The sequence below is a fragment of the Acanthopagrus latus genome, chromosome 21 (assembly GCF_904848185.1).
Source record: "Acanthopagrus latus isolate v.2019 chromosome 21, fAcaLat1.1, whole genome shotgun sequence".
Lineage (NCBI taxonomy): Eukaryota > Metazoa > Chordata > Actinopteri > Spariformes > Sparidae > Acanthopagrus > Acanthopagrus latus.
Genome location: NC_051059.1, coordinates 24,627,138 through 24,650,626, shown reverse-complemented (window position 1 = coordinate 24,650,626; position 23,489 = coordinate 24,627,138). Strand labels below are relative to the sequence as shown.

Sequence of the window (23,489 nt, the reverse complement as noted above, 5' to 3'; positions counted from 1 at the left end):
CATAAACTCAAGTCAGAGAGAGCTCAGTGACATTGAATCAACATTAAGGTGGTAATTACATCACGAGGATCATCATAAAGACATGAAGTCAACGGCAGCTGTGGAACAAAACACAGAACTATTAGACAAGAGTGTTTTATTTCATTAAAAACACAAATCAACACATCCATAAATAATTCACAATGAAGTCTTTATACAAAGTTAATCTGCAAAATAATTATATTCTAGTGCTTTTAGTTTTTCAGACAAATGAGGAAGAAGAGAAAAAAACCATGAAAACCTGATCAGCTGTCAGAAGCAAATTAGATTTAAATTAAATGTACAATCGAAATACAAAATAATCCGTCCGTCAGCAGTTTTCAGCACTTGGCTCAGCAGTCAGGGGTCGTCTGTGTAAAATGAACATCATATAAATAAAGTGTGCTGAAATTATCACAATTTGACTTTCAAAGGCAATGAAAGTTTACATTTGTGCCGCATGAACACGCCGTCTAGTGTCGTACTTTTTATTCTTTCAGTCATCCGGACCGATCTGAATTTTGAAGGAGTTACGCTACAGCTGTTCTCCTCGGACAGATCAGCAGAACACGCAGGCTGCCGAGGTCGCAGATCACTGGAGGATCACACTTTCCAACAATAAACCACCTGCTGAAAACAACACACACGACTCTTGTAGGACTGTTGATCTCATGCGGTCATTTATTACACTCACACCAGCTTTCTGAAGGCGCGAGTGTCCCCTGAATTTATCAGCTCCTGGTGTTTTAAACATTCAGGAGAGCTGCTGAAGAACCCAACAATTCTCACTACATGCACTGATGTGTGTTTTCCTTCAGTCCAAGTTAAATCACTCAACCTCAAGTCAAACTGATCACAGCCCTGTGACGAGACGAGACTTCTGAGTTTCCAAATGTAATGTAGATATAATGTTTTGTTATCTAGCTGTATAATACTGAATAAATACATTTCTTTCTTTGAAAAAAAAAAAAAAAAGCAGAGCTGCGTGTGCTTGTTAGACCAGTATATCCATCTGTCTGCTGTGATTATCCCGTTGGTTTGAGTTTTACAGTAAAAGTATATTTTGATGCTGGATAACTTCAAACACCCTCCTGTGATGTCAAATCATCACGTCATTTCCCATAAATACCACAACTACGTGTTTTGTTTTGGAATTTGGGTGAACTGACCCTTTTTAAAAATCACCACAACTTGAAATGATGAGTTTTGTGCAACGCTGACATGTACCACTAGATGTCACCAGAGAGGGGCGCTTACTTTACTTAACACTTTAGTTATTTTGTCAGAGTCATTAAAGGATGTTTCCAAAATCTGATGAGTGTTCAACTAGAACCTCTTGCCTGTTTTTAATCTCAGACAGTCTGAGGAAATCTGGTGCTAATTACTTGATTAAGCTTGTAATTAAGCTCCCAAAATAGGAATGTATCAGTGACGTATCTCTGAGACAATTCTCTTTATTCTTTCTGGTTACATCTGTAATTGTGTCACTGCTCATAATTTGAGTTTTCAGCCCTCAGTAAATTCAAACGTGGAGCATCGCATTAGATCCAAAGATGAACCGGACTACCTGAGTATTGAGAGGTACGCTAGGAATACTGTAAACCTTTAAATATGAAGATTTTCCAAAGGGGAAAAACTTACTAACACTTGTTTATTAACCAAGACCTGTCAAAGTGAATAAATAACGGGTAGAAACTCCAGTGCTACACTACGGTTGTGTTACTGATTCCACGTCGTACCGCGGGGTTGAGGCGGCTGCAACTGTTCATGTAAGTGCGCATAGTCAACTCAAATAAATAACATGCTTCCTTGTGAGGTTGCAGAGTTCGTCTCAAAGGCAGGTTTTCATCAAATTAAGCCAAACAGATTCATCTGGACCAAACCAGAACACTGAGCAGAGCGCCGCCGACACTTCAGGACAGGCTCACGATGTCCTTGGAAGTTCTCAAGGCCGCCTCGTCCAGGATTTTTCTTTACCCGTCCAAAGCCAGATCGATCCGAACAGATGATTTAACAACCAGAAACTCATTTCTGAGTGGAGGCACTCTGAAGGCATCGTGTTCAGTTAGATACAGGAACTGTGTCGCCTCCAGTTAGAGGGTGTTGAGGTCCAGAAGGTGAGTCCAAGGGTTTCAGTCACTGCTCCACCAAGTTCCCCCGTCTCAGTATCCAAACTGAAGTGTTTTTGTTTTTTTTTTTTCAACAGAACCGTGTCGTTCTGCTTCACTGTCTGCAGTCTGATGCCAGCGTTCAGTACTCAGCAGATTAGTTGAGGTTAGGAGAGGATTGCAGGAACCCATCTGATCCCGCACAGATGGTCCACGCTGGCCGAGCGCTTCCTCGCGGCTCTCCGTGCCTCCTTGTACTTGTCGTCACATAGCCTGGAAATAGCCTGAACAGAGGACATGGAGAAGGGTTTTAAGTGTTTTTCTGTCATTGAAGTAGCTCTTTTTAACTTTGCATAGAACAAAGAATTAAACTTAGTGTGGGGTTGTAGAGACGCTCTTTGCAGAATTTCTTTGTAATGCAACATGTTTGGGATTTAAGGCCCCCGAGAGTCGTCATGTTTGTCTTGTGTGCACAGACATGGAGCTGAATCTCACCTCTAGTTTCTGGGCCTTGTCTCTGCTGAGCGGCTCCAGGGGGAAGCTGAGGTTGTTGGACTCTGACAGTGATCGCAGGTCGAAGTAATACTTGGCGTAGACGCTGGACGGCACGTTGATGTTGAACTGCAGCAGCTCCAGAAACTGCCGCTCCAACTCGTTCCTGTCGGAGACGAATGAGCTGAAGGGTCACTCACCAAATCAAGATTTTCTGCTTTCAGTTACATTCATTCCTCTTTCTGACAGTTTTAAGTCCAAGTCTCATCCTCAGTCACATTCATGAAGCTGCACACTTGTCTGGGAATACTCCTGCTGGCAACCACTCCAGTGTCTCCACCAGCGGGGCTTTCCTTAACAAAGTACAATATAAACTCACATGTCCTCCACGGTGATATCCTTCAGGATCTGGCAGTAGTCGACGTTCCAGACGGCCTGGTCGTCCCAGACCTTGGAGGCCAGCAGGATGGCACCCAGAACGATCCTCTTCCAGTTGCCCGGACAGATGTCGATCTCTGCGTAGGTCAGGAGCCTCTCCAGGTAGACCTGCACAGCGACGTGACATCTTCCATTACTAACATGACAGTTACATGTGCGAGATCTGCACCATCGTGACCTAATAAGTCCTCAAATGTCGGATGATCTAATCCGTCTAACTAATTCATTTCCACGCTCTGCTCAGTGATGTCAGGAGGTTTATATTCATTCGTTCCCCGTATGACATCCTGCATTTGTAACTGGTGACTGAGATCCGCCTACGCACACAGACGACACGGTATTTGGGATGCACCGCTCTCATTCGCCGATTTACACACATCCCTGGCTTGTCTCAACACATCAGGGTGCAGTTTCCCCCGCGGGCCTCAACACAAACTGTGTGTGTGTGTGTGTGTGTGTGTGTGTGTGAGGGGAACAGTTTAAGGCTTGTCACACTTCCACCTGACAGGTTTTCTGAAGACACTTGGCAATGCTTTTATTGTTTTGCCTCTGTTTTGTTTCCAACGAGAGAAGCTGCATTTTGATTCAAACGTTTTAGAGTAACACGAGGATGGATGAGGTCGAAACAATCTCACCAGTGTGACGATGGCGCACTCGGAGGTGAGCTGAGCGGCGCTGAACAAGGTCCTGACAAAGCGGTAGATCTGCTTCTGCTCTGGGTCGCTGTGGTTGTAGTCCAGCGGCACCTCTGATTTCTTGAAGGAGGGAAGACAAGAGATGAGGGGAGGAAGACGAAGAGAGAAATTGAATAGGAAGGGTCGAGGAAAGTGACACTGACATTACAGAAATCTATCCGACCCAATATTAACAACGTCAAACGGAGACAGATTTCACAGCCTGTGCACGATGTGAAAACGATAAACCAACAGAGTCTTACTGAGAGAGGGTGAAGCTTCTCATCGAATATATCGAGCAGCATTCCTCCATCTGTGTCCCTGCCAGGAGAGATAAACAGTTACATGGTAGATTAAAATCTTAATTAAAGAACATTTAATTTACTGCTTCTAGATGCTAAAACAGGTCACTGTAGTAAAAATGGTGTAAGGATATAAATGTAAATTAATGGATGTGAAAAATATTCTTATAGGCTGAAATGTGTGCAAATCGTATTGTTTCCTTGTAAGAAAAAATCTATCGTATGTTCTTCCTTTACTACTTTTAATGATAACGAGTTCCGATCGTGTGTTTGGCTTTTTAGAAGTCTAACTAAAAGATTCATTTTTTACCAAATTCATAAAGACACACCTGCGTAATAGGAAAGGGGAAAACCTGATATTGTTGAGAAGCTACCAAGCTATTTTTTGGGGTGATATTCAAAACAGAAAGGCAAATAAAACTATAAATATATACTGTGAAAATGCCAGAATATACATGTACTGTAGTCTGTTGTCTGTGCAAACAATCCAAATTCCAGATGACAGTTTGGGATCGATAGTAAATCCTGTTTTTTAAACCCACCTGTTTTTTATATGGTAGTAAATCGCCAGTGCTACACTGTCAAAGAGAAGAAAATAAAATGTGTTAACATGTTTAAATAACAGATCTGTAGATGATTAAATTAGATGTGACGGAGAGTTTTTCATCGTGTTTTTTACCATTTGATTGTGTATTTGAGGTTGGGCTGGCTCACTGTGTTGTCGTCCAGGAAGATTGTGGAGCAGGAGCTGTATTTCCTCCTCGACGATCCATGCTACACACACACACACACACACACACACACACACACACACAGTGACTGTTATTAGAGTGAGCATGTTTTTTATCTGACCCACATAAAGCATGCCAGGCTGCCGTGCACAGAGCGAAAGAGAATCAGGCGACCTGAGAATGTTTTGGGGTTTTTGTTTTTTTGTTTTTTTTACATTTTCAGCGTCTTTTTGTGAAACAGCATGCGAGCCCATTCAGAAACAACACAAAGACCTGCTGACTGTGACTGAAAGCTTTAATTGGGCTATTTGAATAAGAAGTAACACATTTTGTGCGCTGAATTTGCAGAGAGTGATAGAAATAACTGCACACTTACATTATTGATGAAGAGGCTTTTCCGTTTATCTCTCACTGCAGGAGAAAGGAGGACAGGTCGGTCAGTACATTTCATTTCTCCTGCACTGACAGCAGCAAAAGAAATAAAATAATAACTGCAGCTATCATCCAGGAAAAAAGCACACAAGAAGCAGAGCACAGTGAGGAGAAAACACACTTATAACGTGTTTATTTCAGCAGAGGACAGAAGCTGGTCACACTTAAATAACAGGTTAGAGAAGCAGGACGACACAGAGCTGTTACACCACCAGAGGGAGTCAACGACACACTCAGGACTACTCACCGCTCCTGTAGGGCGCCTCTGCAAAGAAAGAGGAACCAATAACAAACCTTATTCCAGCTGAAGTACAGACACTGATTCTGATAATGTGATGACGGGAGTCATACATGTAAAATCCAAAATCAAGAATATAAACTACAGTAAGCAAACACGGTCGAGTAGAGAAGCGGTTCTGAGCCTGCAGGTCAGAGAGGGAGACAAAAACATCTCTGCTACACAAACATTTTCATTTATCTGACTTTTCTCACATTTGCTTTTTCCGCAGGAAACTTATTGACTCATTCAGACTTTACAACTAACCGAACTTTAAACAGTTTGAGAAGGGGAGGATCGGTTTTAGGTCCAACTGCTCACAGCTCATAGACATATGGAGCCTCTGACTGACAGGGCGCAAGAAGTTACAATCATTTTTCTTTATATTGTCAACAAAAAAAGACAAAAACCAAAGCTAAATAAAACAACTTAAATGTTATTTCCTCAAATCTTGCACCATTTTTTCAAGATATGCAGCTCAAACTGCTTTGAATTAAGTGTCTGGAGCCATAATTGATGTGGTAAATCGCTTCACATCAGCAGCAATGAAATGAAATAGCATTTATTCATCAGCTACTTTAAACATCACAAAGGCTGCTTTGTCTTCCTGTTTGTTCCCCCCAGTCTCGTAGAAAACACGGTCTCATGCTGTGTTGTTTATGTCTCTGAGAAACACGTTAATATCTCCTCCGTCACAGTGTGACTGAACCCCCCACAGGACGCCGGAGCTATCAGTCAGATGCCTTCTGGGCAACAGCATAAATTTGCAGACATCAGCTCGCCACAAAGAAAAAAAAACGCTCTGAGTCGGGATCTCCTGTGTATTTTGGAGTTTTCTTTTCTTTTCCAGAGTCTCGTTATGAAGTGTTTCTTCCTCAGACAGACTCACTTGGTGTCGCTGATTTCAATTCTTAAACTCATAAGTCAGTCAAACCGTAACACAGCTACTCACCATCGTTCTGGGATTTGCTGAGGAATATGGTGCTGGCCCGCGGGTGGTCCGAGGGGTTGTACGCCATATTGAGCTCTGTCAACACACACAAAGCGTAAAGTATGTTCACAATGATCAGAAACACATGTCTGCAGTCCACTTTAAATGTTCCTCCAATGAAAGCACAGCGACAGAAAATGTTTTATGTGTTAGAGGACAGAAATGTGCAGTTTCTACCGGCTCATCATCCCAACAAATGGCCACGTTACTCCTGCAGGGTACTGATTGTCGCTGCGCTAGCAGCACATGTCTGGTGATTGCAGCCTTTACACTTTAAAACCCCCAAAACACTTTCACTGATTCACAACCAAACACCGGCCTCTTATATGCCAGTCATGCAGCCTTGGGTTTAATGCTAACACAAGGCTAGCAAATGTTAAGATGACGACGTTCCTTCTAAACATCAGAGCATTAGCATGATCACCGTGAGTGTGTTTTGCATTTTCACTTCACAGTTTTAATGTTTGCAGAAGAAGTCACAGCAGGTGAGGAGGAGTTTCTTTCTTTCACTTTCCTCTCCCTCCCTCCCTCTCTTTTCCCTCCTCGTGCTTTCCCGCTCATTCAAAGAGGGATGCAGGAAAATCACGCCTCAGTTTTTACTGATGATTATCGAAGGCAAACAGACAGAGCGGGCAGGAGTCGCGCTGCAGCTGTCGCGGGTGTCGACGTGAACAGCAGCACGCAGGCATCCAGTGAGTCCTGACGCTCTCTGAGTGTTTCCCTCTGCAGGACCGCATGTTTATTTATTGTTCCTCTGCACTCACAGACACATCCAGGCCATGATTCATGCTCCCATCGAACAAAAGCTAATCTGGACTTCATCAGGGCCTGAGGGCTGTGAGCCGCTGTGTGTGTGTGTGTGTGTGTGTGTGTGTGTGTGTGTGTGTGTGTGTGTGTGTGTGTGTGTGTGTGCATCTCATAAACCGGGGGAAGCACTCCAAATATGCGCCCTCATCATACATGCCAAATGCTTTGTTGCCTCGTGTCCTTGTAAATAGCAGTGAGCTGCGTTGATAAGATGGATAACAGTGGATAAATATTAACTGAAAAGGACGACGGTCTCTCCAAAGCCAGGACCAAAGTGTGATGTAGTCCGACTCTGATTACACACAAGAAAATGTTTCCACTGAGATCTTTCTGAAAAAGCAGCATGATTGTAACTGACAGGAGAGCATCCTTAGTAATTTGCCCTCATAGTCTAAACAATGAAACCCAGAAGCACGCTCCACTGAGAGAGATACTTCCAAATTTTCAAGTCGCTTTCAGTGAAATCAGCATTTAAAAATGCCCGGCATGCAGTCGGCACTGCCAGAAGATCCGACTCCTACGATATGACTGCAACAGACCCAGATTAAGATCCAGGCCGATTTGATTACGACGAAGACGCTCGGAGAGCAGCGGAGCCGATCATCTGTCTCCGTGACAGCAGCTGCCGTGCGGACCAACTGACTGAGGAGGGAGTGAGAATAAAAATGTCACTGCTGTTATCTAACAGAAGCGTCTTGACAATCCCATCCAGAGTCGCTCGCTGTCTGTTCAAACAGGCCTCTGTTTTTAAGCACCAGACCACCCTGCAGGCTCCACTCAGCTGAATACGAATGGCTCTGCCTGGCAACAGCAGGAACAACACTCGCTCGTTTTAATCACGCTATCTCCAAACCCGCTGCTCCGACTCAATTTATGGTCTTTTAAACTTCCTGTGTGGCGCGAAGCACTCGAGTCCGACAGCAGGAACACGTTTTATATCATGTAAATATGAAGCTGACGTGGCTCAGTGGACAGAGTGATGAATGAATAACGACACAGAAGGCTGTGAGAACGATGGAAGTGACGGGTGTGACTGTGTGCACATGTAATCGTTATAGCGTGTGTGCACTCATGTTGCTATCAGGACGTGATTCTGTGAGACTTTCACCTGACAAACCTGCTGGTCAGGATCTGATAAAAGAGCCGAGTAAACCGCTGGACACATCTGTGCAACCGCTGAAAACAGAAGTAAAAAGAGAAATTCTTTGTGTGCTTGCTAAACTCATTTGAACCCTGAGACTTAGTCCCCCCCCCCCCCCAGCAGATAACCCTCCAGAACCGGAACACATTGGCTGTTTTTACTGTTTTCAGAAACACATCTGATTGGTTCTGGCCCCGGCAGCCCCCACCAGGCTTGAGCTTGGATTAGACTTGTGTCGGTTGAGCACCTTATGCAACAGTAATCAGGAGTATCGCCGCGTCCGGCCCATTTCAACACTTGCACATATTAGATGTTAATGAGCAGCGTGTGTCAGATCAGCGACCCTGTGGGAATGAGAGTTTAAACATAAAGGATTTGAAATGGACCAAGAAAACACGAGGGTCTGATATTCTAAAATACATGCTGGTATCAGGAGAACTGCTCGTGGACGTCCTGCAACTGAAATTAGCACTCGAGTGGATTTGTTTTACATCACCGTGCTCACAAATCTACAACTTATCTTTGCAGAATGCAGCTTTAGGTGTTTCTGTGTCTGCACAGATTATGTTTAAGATAATATTGAGCCATCGCTTCAATGTTAAATGACGATACATGGACAAGAGGAGAGAGAGATCCCATCTATTAGAGACCTTCAACAGGTGAAACAGACAATCCTTTTACCTGATGAGGGTTAAAAGGACCAACATAAAGTTTTTTGCAAGTAAAATGATCTCTCTTCTCTTTTCCATGCATATTTTTCCCTACACATCTGTCTACATGAGCCTTCACAGCCCAGGATTATTTGTACTGCTTATGCCTGATGATCATGCCAACGGATATCTGAACACACAGTACAGCAGTATGATCTGCAGATAACTGTATATTATTATCAATAATCCAATAATTGTATATATGTTTGATATTTGGCTGGTTGTGGACTGGGACCCTTCTTTAATCCAGTCTTTCTCACGTACAGCGATCATCGTGGATTTGAGGCAACAAGTCATGACGTGTGTCATGTGGCCTGACATCACGTTAGCCTTGTTAAATTCGCTCCGTTGAGCATCGACACAATGCAGCGTTTCTTCTCGTCTTTACGTGCTGATGTATGTGTCTCGTGGACAATGACCTTCTTCAGGAAAAAGAAACACAGTCAGATGTCGCTGCACAAACACTCACTTCCCGTCAGCGTGGAGGCGTTTCCGTCAGGTGCCACTGACCCGTCAAATCTGTGACGCAGGTGTCAAATAGAGTCTCAGGCTGACAGTCAGCTGTTCACTCCAGTCCACAACGAGCCACGACAAAGAAACGTTTTCACTATTCAAAAAACAGACTTGTTGACCACATCATTTGGATTCATGCAAATCCACAATGATGCTGTATACATGAAATACGCCTTGCAAGACTGCAGTATTACTGAAGGGTCACACTGATGTCAGGCCAAATATCCAGCGTAAATCAAATTATTGGATTATCATATTAATCTGCACTTCTCTGCAGATCATGCTGCTGCTTCAGTGTTGGATATAAAAGCAAGTTAATGGGATTGTAGAGAGGAAAGTTATTGCAAGAAAACATTATGATCCATGAAACCCAAACAAAGAACAGCTGTGACGTCTTTTCTGCATCTCAGTGTACAAAGTTGTTTCTTGTTTATTCAATCTTAATTTTATTCATTGTTCATTTCAAATTCCCTCTTTATTGTGTTTCCAGAGGTTGTTTTCTGCACTTAATTATCACCATCACTGATTAAAATATATAATATATGTAAACCTCTGTGTCTTACATGAAGCACGACTTGCTCTTGTGTTCTGTAAGGTGTTGGACAAACAAACGTGTTGCCACACGTCCTCCGTGATTGACCGATAAAAGCATTTCTGTATAAATCTGATAGGACCTGACCTACTGGGCCTACCTGCTGGAAATCCCAGAGTGCACAGCAGCCGGTGTCGAGTGTTGCCATGTGATATTCATCACCGCAAGTAAACTTTAACGAAGAGTCGCGGTCAGCATCTGCACAGTGAAACGGGAGAAGCTCGGCTAACCTATCAGCTGGCAGGCCGACCTGTCTGCTATACTGCTCTTACATAATGAATTAACAACAGGCGCACCCTGCTCCTGATGAACCGATCCACAACTGACATATTGTCTTTCTCATATTGAACTTATTTGGCACTTGTTAAAAAAAAAAAAATGTCCCTCAATCATTTTCAGTTTGTCACAATAATTGTCGTAGATAAACTGAACGACGATCAACAGGATCCGGATCGTTTCCCTTCGCTCGACATCGGTTTCCTTGTTTTGCTGCACGGCTCGCAGGCAGGCAGGCAGCGAACAGGGCCGCTGATGGACGAGTGCTTGCTGGTTTGGATTCTGTGTCTGCTTCTTTACAGCAAGTTGCTGCGTCAGTGTCTCCCTAAATATGGAAGCATCAGCAACACAGCCACCGCTATCTGTTACCACTGTCTGAGGATCAGTCCTGTGCTTTTCCCCCCAATTCTTTACACTTGGTCTGATGATCAAATGGCTTTCAGGGCTTTGTTGTAAGTTCAGACTGAGATATTAGAACATACACTGTAAAGAACAAGTGCAATATTTCATTCAGACGTTCAAAGGGTCAGATACAACAGAAGACACAGGCCCAAAGACATTTCTCAAGTCATCTTTCCACTGAGTCGTCTTCTTTAAGCTCATTCAGGCCACACAGCTCCTCACACACTATGTTTGATCTGTAAAATATAATATACTGTAGATACGGTTTAATCTCACAGCTCTCAAATATATCTGCCATTTTCTGAGCTCAAACAAGCCGAGGTTTCCTGCAGACACCGACAATGGCAGAGAGGCTAACGGCTAGCTGCAGCTACTGAAGAAAATGTACCTCCGAGCATCTAAGAGCCAGATATCTTTGTCAGGAAACCAAACGAGAGCTAAAAAGAGAGTAAAAATTGGACTGAGAGGACGCTAATTTTTGCAATTTTGGGCTAAAAATTCTATAATAAAAAGCTAGTTAGCCTTAAAACTAGCCTAAACATTTGAGTAAGATCATTTATTTTTGTTTGAAAAATCTACTACTGGGTCTTTTATTTACTGTATCCGCATCTTCACCTTCTGGGATTGTTTCTGTCTCGAGTTTCAGTTTCATCCACGATGTGCTCCGACGTGAATGTGATCCCAGTGTTGTTGTTGGAGTCCGTGGTAGCATGAACCCGCGCTCGCTCCCATGAAGTCATTGAACATGTTCACTGTTCAGTCATGCTTATTAATCTTTGCCGTGTACCAGAACTAGGCCGAGGTCTGGTCGGGCGGCATCGGTTGTTGCAGCTGAACTATAAAGGATTCCGACGATTCGCTTATTGATTATTGTAATATGAACACAGTCGCGTCAGTGAGAGATTAATAACATCCCTTTTTTTTTTTCTCATGTTGCACACTTGTTCCATCTGCATTGTCATGTCAGCCATCAAACAGCAGGAGGATGTTATCCTAACCCCCCGCATACTGTTTCAACACGCACGCACACACACACACACACACACACACACACACACACACACACACACAGACCATAAGTCCTGAGTGCTAACAGAGCCAGCTTAAACAAATACAACTGACCTGCACATACATGTGAGCACGGCACCCGGCGAGAGGGAGAGTTCCCTGGGAAAGCAGATCGCTCACACACACACACACACACACGCACACACACACACACACACACACAATTATCCTACCTCCTTTGTACGACCGATCCTGTCTGTGCAAACTGCTGATTGGCTGCTAAGCGACAGGTTGAGGCACTTTACGTCAAAGACGTCCACAAACTGTGTTGCAGAGATATCTGTTGAAGTTAGCATGCTAATCAGCTAGCTCCCAGCTAGTTCATACGGCAGAGTCAGCTCATACGGCCGCTAGCTGCACAGTTATCTGAGCTAACGTTAGCTACAGGTAACAATTACTCTGGTGAGACAAGTTAAGATAATCCTTTATTGATCACCATAGGGGATGCAATACGCTGCCCCCTTACTGTCTGCAGCATGACTTCGACCATAACTTACATACTGCACCTTTAAACTTTCCTTCCTATGACTACATGCTACGTGTTCACCCAGCTTGTCACCCCGGTCGGGAAGTCGGTCCGGTCAGATGTGTCTGTAATGAGACCTGACACTGTCCTGTAAGATGTCGTCCTTCATGTAAATCAGATTGTCTTTCAAGTGTTTTTATGCCTCGACGGCTCAAAGCCGACATGCTTCTCTGATGTGATAATTAGTGAGATGAGGTGGTCTCCGTGTGGACCAGGGACTAATCTACCCTCCCATCACTAGTCAATAAATCAAACACGGCCCCTCCCCTGTGAATACCTGAAAGGACCCTGAAAGGAATAATTTCACCATCAAACAAAGAGAGAGGAAGAAATAGGAGGTCTGTGTTTTCTGCTCCCTGGCCATCGATTTGTTTTTTGTTTTTTTCCACAATATTTTCCGACTGCAACCTTTAATAGAGCTGTTTCCACTTCACCATCATGGTGAGCAGAGCCAGTCAGCTGCCCCTGGTCAAACACATGGCTGCTGCTGTAAAAATAGTACTGCGGCCTGATGTGGCTTACACAGTGGAAAGAATCAGCTGTGTTGTGCCACTTCAGCAAAACTGTGTTATATACTTTAACCCCCCCTGGACCAAACTTTAAGATTGCTATCATGGCTGAGAAACCACACGGCTGGAAAACAGATTTTCATTTGAGGGCAGTTATTTCAGGGGAAAATGTGTTTGTTTTTCAAACCTGGAGAGCAATTCTGCATTTGTTTCTGTACCAGCTATTCTGGAAAGAGCCTAACGACATACCTAGCTTGCTAAAAGCATGAAAATACAGTCAATTTCTCACTTTTTTCATCTGTGTTATCTGTTTGCTGACATGTGACACACCTCATGCTGTGATCTTGATGAAAAGGATCCTCACGCAGGACCAAACATGTTGTTTGTTGTTCTGACCAAGATAATGAGCAGCTCGGTAGTTTAAATTTCTGCAAAACCACAAATGCTTCCCGTATTCACATTTCTAAGATACATGTCATATCATGTTCACGTTACATGTACACGAGCTGACTTTCACTTCAGGAGGTTCGAGACTTCGGGTCCTTTTCCAGCCACGATCGTTGAATCAAAAACTGATGTTTTTCAAGAGCCAGCTTTACATTTCAAGCCGTGTTTGTGGCGACAAAACTTGATGTTTTCCAAACCAGGCCGTAAGCACAGCACTGTCACAACATGAAATTTAAAAAAATCAGACCTAAAGAAATGTAAAGCTGCAACATCGTTTTCAGGAGCTTTCTCTTCTCTCCTCTGACTAGTTGACTCTCTGTGTTGCATCTGTTGGGTCATTTCGTATCTGCCACAGCTTTGCTCATCACCTCTTATCATTTCAACCCTGCGTCTCCTGACCTGCCCACCTGCAGTCCTGTGCTTCCTAACCCATCACCTGATTAGTCACATGTCTACACACCTGTTCCCCATCAGAGGCTGGTGCGAGTATATATTCTCCCCAACGTCAATGTTGACCTCAGCTGCTGTCTAGTTTCTTTCTTGAGTACTGCCCTGCCTGCCTTGTCACCCAATTTGTTTGCCGATTCTGCCTAAAAGCCTATTGTTGACTCTTAACCAGAAAGACTAAATAAAGATTGTTGTAGTCTGTCGAGTCTGCTTGTGAGGCCTTAACACACTTCCTTTCCTTTCCTGGGAGTCTTGACTACAAGGCTTTTAACAGCAATCAGTAAAATTATATCACTACATTTACAAGTCACAGGCGACATACTTAGGAAAAAAGTGTTGAAAGGTAAAAAGACAGATAAGATGAAGTTATCTGAGATTTCTAAGTGACTGACCGCTGAGGACAAAGTGTATAAACACAGTGGTTGATAACTACGGGTTCCCATGGTCTGCTGCAAGATAAAGAAGAAATGTTAAAGGACTAAAGTACTGCAACACAAAGTTCACCACACCAACACCACACCACCTAAAAAGAGCATCAGCTGATGTGTGATGCCTCACGGAAACAACAGTCATCTTAAGAGCGAGACACAGCAGGCTTTGTCAAAAGAAAAGGCAGATCATATGACGTCTTTGTCTCTCTGTCTCCCTCACACCATCCATCTTCCACCTCCAGGGTGGGAAGTCAGCTGCGTTGGTGTCTCTCTCTATATATATATACAGCATCTCCTCTCTGGTGCTGCAACACTCTGCATATGTCAACTTGTCAAATCACTTGTCAAAGATCCCAGAACAGCTTTATCTCTGCGTCCACCCATAAAACATTGTGACTGACTTCCTGAGCGCCCATGAATGAGCTCCAATCCAACAGAGACTTTGTCTTTTTGTCTTCTCATATTAACACAGTGCCCCAATATTTGTCGCAGGCACATTAGTCTCAGAGTAAGAAAGCTTTTTGAGCAGAAATGTTATCACATGAAACAGGATGCTTATCTCTAAAAGATGCTCATGAAGGCTCTTAACCCCCGACAGCTCCACAGGATGATTACACATGCTGACATAATCTTAAAAAAAAAAACAAAAAACAAATTTGAAAGCCCTGCTCAGCAGAAAAAAAACCTTCATTCTCCCAAATTAAGCTCTTTTCTGAAACCCTATCCAGCAGTTGAGCCCTGGACAGGCTTCAAGGCCCCGGGTCAGTGAAATGATGGTGTTATGTAGTGGAGCGATTATCTAGTTCCTTAAAAACAGGCGGTGCTGCGACGTCATTTCGGGACACAGAGACTAAAATCCCCCCCTAAAGTGACATAATAGCCCAGACTGAGAGACACACCGCTGTCTGCTCTCAAGGCATGATGGGAAAACATTAATCAAGGTGCAGCTTTACAGACACTGAAACTGTTCTGACGCTGGTTTCATTGCACAAATAACTAATTCTAATATAACACAGCGCACATCATCGAGTGTTGCACGTGGTGCCAAAATGCACCTTTTCTGATGACACCTGCAGGTGCACCATGACTCGCTGGATCCTGTAATCCTGTTTCCTGTGTGACAGCTTGTCCAGAACAAGAAATAATATATCACCCACTAAGCAGCTTGTAAGACTGGAGATCAAAAGCGAGGGCCGTACTTCACACATTCAGAACGCTGATCCACCTCCTGTCATTTCCTCCTGGTTTTCACGTCCTCGTAGACAAACTGTGACTCTGTGTTCATATTATAGCTGCATACTGAAGTAAAACATGACAACAACTGACGATTAATTCAGTTGCATTTTCTCAACATTACTAACAAGAGCTTTCAGTTTCTTTGTCAGTTTCAGGCATCAGGCTAGAGCTGTAATCAGGCCTTAAAAGTTAGGCACAACAAGTACATTTTGATTGACAGCTTTTTTAAAAGCCTGAACCCGTTTGCAGCCCGACATTATTCAAATGTGCACACACACACACAGCTCTTTTGCCTTTTGTCAAGAATGGGTCATTTATACATTTTTTAACATCATTAATTCATGACTGATGAAGGCTAAAGGCCACTTGGAAGCTGGAACAGAAATGAAATAAGTCCTCAGGATCATCGTAACATCTCAGGCGCTGGCAGGTGTTGAAGGCTTCGATCAACATGCCTTATCAGCGATGAATTCTCTGTCGTTTGGCTGTCACGCTTTAACAGAATGTTGTATATTTTTTCACTTTACGTAACCCACTGGCTCATTGTTCTCATTATGCACATGGTCAAAACGTTCCTACACCTCAGACTTTGCTTTCTTTGCCGGTGGCAACCAAAACATAATCGCCAGAGGCCAGCCTCCGTTTCACCTCCTCAGCATCCATTTTCGCATATTTATCGCGCTAACGTAATCGCATCACCTGACCGAACCTGTCTGGTCCCGTCGGGTTCAGGTTCAAGATCTTAAGCTCTACATCAGACTAGATTCAATAGTTGTGCGATGCTTTACTGTTGATCTAATCATATTTTCTATGATTCGGCCAATAAAAAATGAATGAACAACAGTTTTCATAACAAACATGCCAAATATTTGCTGGTTTTGCAAAATGTCCATATTTGCGTATTTATTTTTAGTGATATTTTCAAAACTTAAGTATTTGCAAATCAATTGAAAAACTAGAATTACCGTCTAGTGATTGCTGTCAAGTTGCTGCTCCTGAGCTTTGGTGCCAAATAATGCTAACATTTATCATAAAAACTTCTATCACAGTGCATTTACCCCCTGTCACTTTGGATAGCAAATGTCATAACTTCTTCAGACCTTTGTGTAAGATTTTATCGTAATTATCTATGAATTCTTGAGGCTTAACCAAAACTGTGTTTTTTTTGCGAGGTCACACTTGACCTCTGACCTCAGGCCACCAAATTCTAATCACTTCATCTTTGAGTCCAACTGAACATTTGCACCAAATTTGAAGAAATTCCCTCAACCAGATATCATGTTCACAAGTGTGGGACGTACGTACGTGCGTAGCAGGCGTTATGACCTCGTGTGTTGACTCTACACTTGACACGGTGCTGGTCGACCTCTTTGCACATCTCACATTCAAACTGTACTGCATAAAAGCTGACTTATAAGTCGTGAACTTTTTTCTGTTGCGCAGTAGCTAGCGCATTCAATTAGGAACAGATGATGTCTTTGAAAGCACCGTCACACTCTTAATCGAAGCGTTAATTCTTGGCGATGGTCGGTCCCTGGTGGCTTCTCCTATCTGCTCTGACACAGGCTCACAGCTGCCTCTCCGGGCTTTTCTTCTTGGGGAGGGGGTTTTCTGATGCTGCATGATCATAATGAAGCCCGCTAATCTCCATCATACTGTCTGTGAACTCATAATAGAGCCAACACATTAGACACGCTCCGCTTTCAATCAGTGCACCCGCTGAGACAGACGGCGCCTCAGCACACGTCGTCTTTATCCCCGTCAAGAAGCGCCGGTCGACTTGTCAGTCATCTGTCTTTTGAACCTTCCCTCGCATCACTTTTCCCCCTCTGCTAGTGGAGCATCTGGCTCCACGCTCAGAGGTAATAATCCAACACGTCTATTAAAAAAAAAAATTTGTATGTCGTCAACGATATCACACCAGCCCCTCCAGGTACGATGGAGCCGCAACAACAACAACAACATAAACACTCCCTTTAACACAAAGCACTCCGGTTAATAGCATCATCACCAAAGGCATACATTATGTAAGTGGCATACACTCCTCAGGTTTACAAGGGGAAGTTACATCACTGCTCAGTAGAAAGCAGGTCTACCACCATGCTGACAGTGCTGTTAAAGGGATCCACTCAGCTGAGGCAGTGACAGGAAAACACACCAACAACCATCAGTCCTGAACGTCTTTATTTTTCTGCACTGAAGGACAACAAGACTGTGTACAACGTTCACTTTCCATTGAACTTTCTGTTTTGAGATGATTCCCTGTGACTGGGCATGAATCTGCAGTGTTTCCCACACATATATTGTACTTGGGCTGTAAGCCCGAGTATATTAACGACCGCCTAAGTATATCTGACTACCCATTTAAGCATTTTATCCTTGATTGTTTTTATCTGTCTGAGAGAACCACAACATCCCCGATCGATTAACTATCTGAATCGTTTCTGATGTGTTTTTTCTTTAAAAAAATGCAAGTAGCCGATTCCTTTCAGTAATAACTTGTGTTCAGATTGTGTGCATAGCACTATAGCAAGTGTTCGGTTAAGGAAAAGCCTGAAGCTACAATGCTACATCTCCTCAAGACCCAGGCCAAGCTGCTTTCTACCTGCTGAGAACAGTGAAGGGGTTTAGCCGCGGAGTTGGCAGCAATTTCGACCCAGTTACACTTGAGGTGCACTGACCTTTACGTTTGACCAGCTGAGTGACAAGCTGACAGGGAAGCAAACAGGACGAGGCTATGACAGCTAGCAAGTCACCCCAACCTCAACTGAGGCATTCAGAACAGGAACACTTTCACCTTTTACATGTGATCAGACGAAGAGCCGATGTTTGACCTCAGTCCAAGTCTCCAGGATGTAATGTAAGCAGTGCAAAACACAGGCAGCACCTAGTTTGACATTTGTACCAAACGTTACGTCAAAGAAACAAGCCGCCGCAGTCAGAGTGAAGACACCGGAAGTTTTTAACTACACCTGGAGATATCACCAGCTATTTCACAGCAGGTTGGACCATCTCTATTCCTAACTGTGGCGACCAAAACTGGTAATTCAAAGCCAAAGCATGATTTTTCCAAACCCTGACCAGGTGCTTTTTGTGTCTACACCTGAACAGAGCATGAGCACATTGTTGCAACAAGACAGAAATAGAAAATTCAGCCCAAACACGACAACCAAGTCAGTTTCAGGCCCACCGAACCCTTAAAAGAGTTACTGGCGACACTAAACATGCCTGGTTTGAACGGTCATTTTCAGTTTTTAATCACTGCCGTCATGCCGTCACACAACCACAGCAGAATAAATAGATCAGAAGATGTTTTTCCAGTTCTTTTCACCCAGGAAAGATAGTTATAATTATATCAGTGCAGCTTTATTTAGAAACCAGCCTCTCTCTTAAGACTGACACTGAGATCAGCCGGCCTTTAAAAAAATTAGATGCCTGTACTTCACCGCTGGTGTGATAACTCCTTAACGCCGGGAGCGACCATCCATCAGAGGCTCTGATAGATGTTGTCGAGTGTTACCAGCGGCCTACACTCTCAAGACAAGATCTAAAAAATGAAATGCGTGTACAGTATATATTGATTCTTTCACAGCCCCATTAATAATTGACCTGATGTGAAGGCCGACGTTCTGATGGTGTATTATGCTAAAAAAAAAAAAACAACTACATTTCAAACCCTGCTGGCCTGCGAGAGAGTCTGACGGGTCTCCTTCTGCAGTTTCTGAGAAAATCCATTTACACGTAATGGTCGGCTTGCTGGCTGGAAATAGGCAACCCATTTAGTAGACACTTTCCAGTGTGAATGGGTCAATTGTGATGCATATTAGCATGTGTCAGTGGAGGGGGCTGCGTTCCATAGTTGCAGTTTCTTTCATGCACAGGCTGAAAACAAAGAGCAGCACAAAAGGAGTCTGCCCTCGTGAACAGGATGTTGTCCGCGGCTCCATATCGCTCTCCGCAAGGACACATGGGAGCGAAAAAAAAACAAAACACACACACACACACACACACACACGACTCCTGCATGTGCTCCGGCTGTACTGATGGCTGACATAATGTATTTCTGCCACTCGCTCGATATGACAGAGAGAGAGAGAGAGAGAGAGACGAGCGTGAACAGAGGCAGCAGGCGCTTCTTACAGGAAATGAGCGAGTCGGGGAGGTCAGGAGTCATCATCCAACACTCAGACTTTCACTGACACGCCTCTTATTTTGAAGGCTGTTAGCAGTATTATTATACAGCCTACAGTGTCACCAGTCTATAACATGCCGGATATATTTAGTTTTTATATTTTCAGAGGGCTGAACAGCGTATTTACTGTTCAATACTGTGTTCAGGTTTAAGAGCCCGACTGATATATCGGTTAGTCGATATACTGACGTCTGTATCTATCTATCCCAGCCCGGTCACCAGGATAAACATGTAGCAGTAACCTCACATACGTCTCGTAGGCTCTGTATCTTATTGACATTTGTACAAAACGAGTCATATCACAACAACGTTACATGTTTGTTACCTCATTTTCATATTGGAAGATGGGAGGGGACGATGATGGAAAGCCGGCAAATGCATTTCCAGTCTGTCTTTCAGCATCTGTAAGTGTGAATCCACTGGATATTTTTTGATTTAGAGACTGACAACCAGCCACGTTTGTGACGGTCGGCCGTCAAAATCAGGAATTTCAAGTCAAACCACGATGTTTTTCTAACCCTAACTGGTGCTTATTGTGCCTAAACCACAGCTCACCACAGCACAAAGGAGCTGTGGCAGAGGGGAAAAAATACAGACTGAAACTTTCCAGAAACATACTTTGCCAATATTTCTTCAAGTGATTGTTTTGGTACATGTTGTCCAAAAGATACTTGATGTTTACTGGTCAGTTAAGTTTATAATCAAGTTGTAACACATTTAATAAGCACATTTGAGGTGTTAAGTGTCAGCTTGTATTGGGTTTTTTAATTGTTTTAAGGTGCTTTTATAGAAGAGCTCGGATGATTTGTCATGTTTTGGTGAGTTTCCTCTACAATGTTCTATTTCAGTCCAATATAAGTTACATTATTTGGTATTTAGGAACCATTCAGCACCATTAGCATCTCTTGTTGTAGCTTTTCCTTTTGTTAATGATGATATTAATATATACATATACTGGCAGTGGCCTCTCTGTGGCTCAGTGAAGTACAACACAACTATCATTCCTTCTTGCAACACTCCAAAACCACTTCCATCACTTTGCTTTCTTCTTATCATCACTCCTGTCACATGCCCTGCTGAAAGCCTGAACACTCATCCTGGTTTTTTTGTTTGTTTGTTTGTTTGTTTGTTTGTTTTACCGTCGACGTTCTCCCGGTCGCTGATGTGCTGCAGGTTGCATCCCGTCTCCTCCCTGCTCAGATCCGACTCCTGGTGGTACGACTCCAGCCTGGAGTGAGCATTTCTGCGGAGCTTGGGGCTGGCGGACACGCAGCAAGAGGTCGTGCTCCCCATCTTTACCCCCCCCCAACACACACACACACACACACAACTAGGTAGGAGGTGGGTGTAAACGATCCTTATTCCTCCGAGACGATGGGCCACCAACCCCACCGAGGCGAGCCGGTCACCGCGGATCACCAGAGCGCATTAGGGTGCATCCGTTACAGCAGCGCCGCTGGATGCTTGTCAGTCGTCGAGGCTGTCACAGGAGGATGAATATGTCACTTCCACCGGTAGAAGCTGATGTGTGGACCGGCCGACCTGGCATGGCAAAGCGGGACGCATTCCCGCTCCGGGCTGCGGGGCAGAGATGTGCGGCTGCGGGGCGCACGGTGCGTGAGGAGCGGTGCGTGTTGTGGCTGCTGGCTGTCAGGACGAGAGAGCCGATAGGGAGGGCTGCGAATCCAGAGAAAAGGTTCCGGTTCAAGTGGGTGGGTACAAAAAAAACTACAGAGCAGAGCCGGTGGAGGAGGTGTTAGAGCTGGTTTAACAATCAGTCTGAGGCTGATGGATCTTTATTTTTTTATTACAGGCCATTTATTCTGTCATTAGAGGCTTTGACAGCACATATTCTGTCATGTCAGATGAGTTGATTTATTCTATCCAGCATTTGAACTGAATTCCAATACAGTTTGTAGGTTTTTTTTGTCTTTTAAACCTACTTCCATGCTTAGGGTCTATTCTATATTCAGGATCAGGTTATAGAGAAGGAGTTTTAGTGAGTTATTTGGGGGATTTTGGCAAAAAGATGCGATGAAAGGGTTTTTTTTTTTTTTGTGCCTCTAGAGATGCTGAAGGGTTGAAATAATCGACAAATCCTCAAGATGTCAAAAGGCAACAACCCAAGTTTTTTTCACCTATGACTTTTTGAACATTTGTAAGTTTGACATAATTGTTTATTTGATAATTTGGCCTGTCATCCACCTCACTTAGACAGCTGTTATCATGGTGAACCAAAGCTGCAAAACACCCAAAACATGTTTAGGCAGGAGGAAGTGAGCAGAGGTGACACTCTCTCTGAGGAAGCATCCACACATTATAAACTGTGTTTGAGTTAAATGCCCACAGATTTAAATCCCCCCAGTGGAATTTCTGCCGTGAAACACACTGTGAATAATAAAACTGTTAAAATTGTGACATCTGCTGGCCAACACCGTCTGAATGCCACAAATCAGAAAACAATCAAGTTACATCATAAAGAATGAAGACTTTTAAACTGTTAGTCTTATATTTCATGAGACATGTCCTGAATATATGTTGGTGATGTGAGATTTCATGAAAAACCACCAAAATAAAAGCATTTGATTTTTTTTCATCAGCATGTACACAAAGATAAGAATCTGTAACACAGTTTGTTCACCTGCAGCATCACAGAGTGTATTCACATCATCCATGGCAACGATGCAGTATCGTGTTTGAGGTTAACACGAGTCAACACGGTGAGGACGTCACTGGGGTGTAACAATCGACCGCTGCAACACGAGTCCGTGGAAGACTTTCCTCTGTTTTTGTTTCTGTTGTTGCTCTTCATTCAGATCCTGCAGTTAAAGGGGCATTATGCAGTTTTGGAGAAGAAATTCAAACTCAGAACTGTAATATTTACGATACAAGTGAGGTAACAATACAAATTCAGGAATATTTGTATTTTCTCCATCGATGTATAAACAAGATGAAAAACTGTTTGAGGCTAGAAAGGTGGCGGGGTCCGCCACATATAGATGAAATACAGAAGGTCAGTTTGTATATTCAGTCGGTGAAGATCTTGCTCTTCTGACAAAACTACGTAGTGCTCCTTTAACCTTACTAGTGTGCTTAGTTTTAGATTGTGGACGCTTTGCGTTCATTTCTCAGGGTGCACACAACCAGCACTTCATGGATGAGCAGTGCATGCTGGGTAGCCATGAACCAAATGCAGATGCACACATGTAACCAAATACTTACTGGCTCTTTAAAGTGGTTCAGTAAACTTCAAACAAACTCAACAAACGGTGTGTTATCTTATTAAGGTTAACATGCGTCTGCTAGTTAAAATGTCCACGTCTCGTCACTGCCTACATGCGTTCTGTGACTGTTGCTCGCAGCCGCAATGTTCAATGAATAATGCAGGAAGGTGTCATGGTGCACAGTTGGGACGGCTTCTCTTCACATGTCACACTTGGTTGTGCACATGGAGGGTGACAGAAGCTGCTGCAGAAGTGTGATTCTCATGCTGCTGGTTGTTAGATTCGGCCGGTGGTCGTCTCAGGAGCGCCTCGTCTGAGGCACCACGAGGCCTTAAGAGGACTTCTATCATGGTGGTCACGTAATTAGTGGCTTGCGCATCATTTAGCGATTGTTGTGCAATGAAAGCAGTCTGTGTGAGCTGATAGCTGAAGAACTTAACTGTGTGTAACTGTTTTGTGTCCTTATCAAATGTGGGCTGTCTGCTGCAGTGCTGCGTGTCGAGCA

The 23,489-nt window shown here is 43.6% G+C and overlaps 1 protein-coding gene across 1 annotated transcript; it reads right to left on the bottom strand.

The window, feature by feature from the left end:
• Nucleotides 1-121: 121 nt before the first annotated feature.
• Nucleotides 122-22,440, bottom strand: LOC119011876 (cyclin-Y-like). Its single transcript, XM_037085318.1, has 12 exons — nt 22,402-22,440; nt 20,900-21,437; nt 6,425-6,499; nt 5,443-5,460; nt 5,140-5,174; nt 4,712-4,806; nt 4,575-4,610; nt 3,994-4,051; nt 3,692-3,811; nt 2,998-3,164; nt 2,622-2,784; nt 122-2,410 (listed from the first exon to the last, which is right to left on the bottom strand). The coding sequence occupies exons 2-12, from the start codon at nt 21,051-21,053 to the stop codon at nt 2,294-2,296; spliced, it is 1,038 nt and encodes a 345-aa protein (XP_036941213.1). The 5' UTR covers nt 21,054-21,437; nt 22,402-22,440; the 3' UTR covers nt 122-2,293.
• Between the last annotated feature and the right edge of the window lie 1,049 nt (nt 22,441-23,489).

Bases quoted from the DNA above. Each gene is read 5' to 3' on its own strand.
- LOC119011876 (XM_037085318.1), bottom strand. From the start codon at position 21,053: ATGGGGAGCACGACCTCTTGCTGCGTGTCCGCCAGCCCCAAGCTCCGC. The intron at 4,052-4,574 runs GTGGGTTTAAAA...CTCTCCTGGCAG, and splicing joins TACTACCATATAAAAAACAG to GGACACAGATGGAGGAATGC. The intron at 2,785-2,997 runs GTGAGTTTATAT...CGTCTCCGACAG, and splicing joins GATATCACCGTGGAGGACAT to GAACGAGTTGGAGCGGCAGT.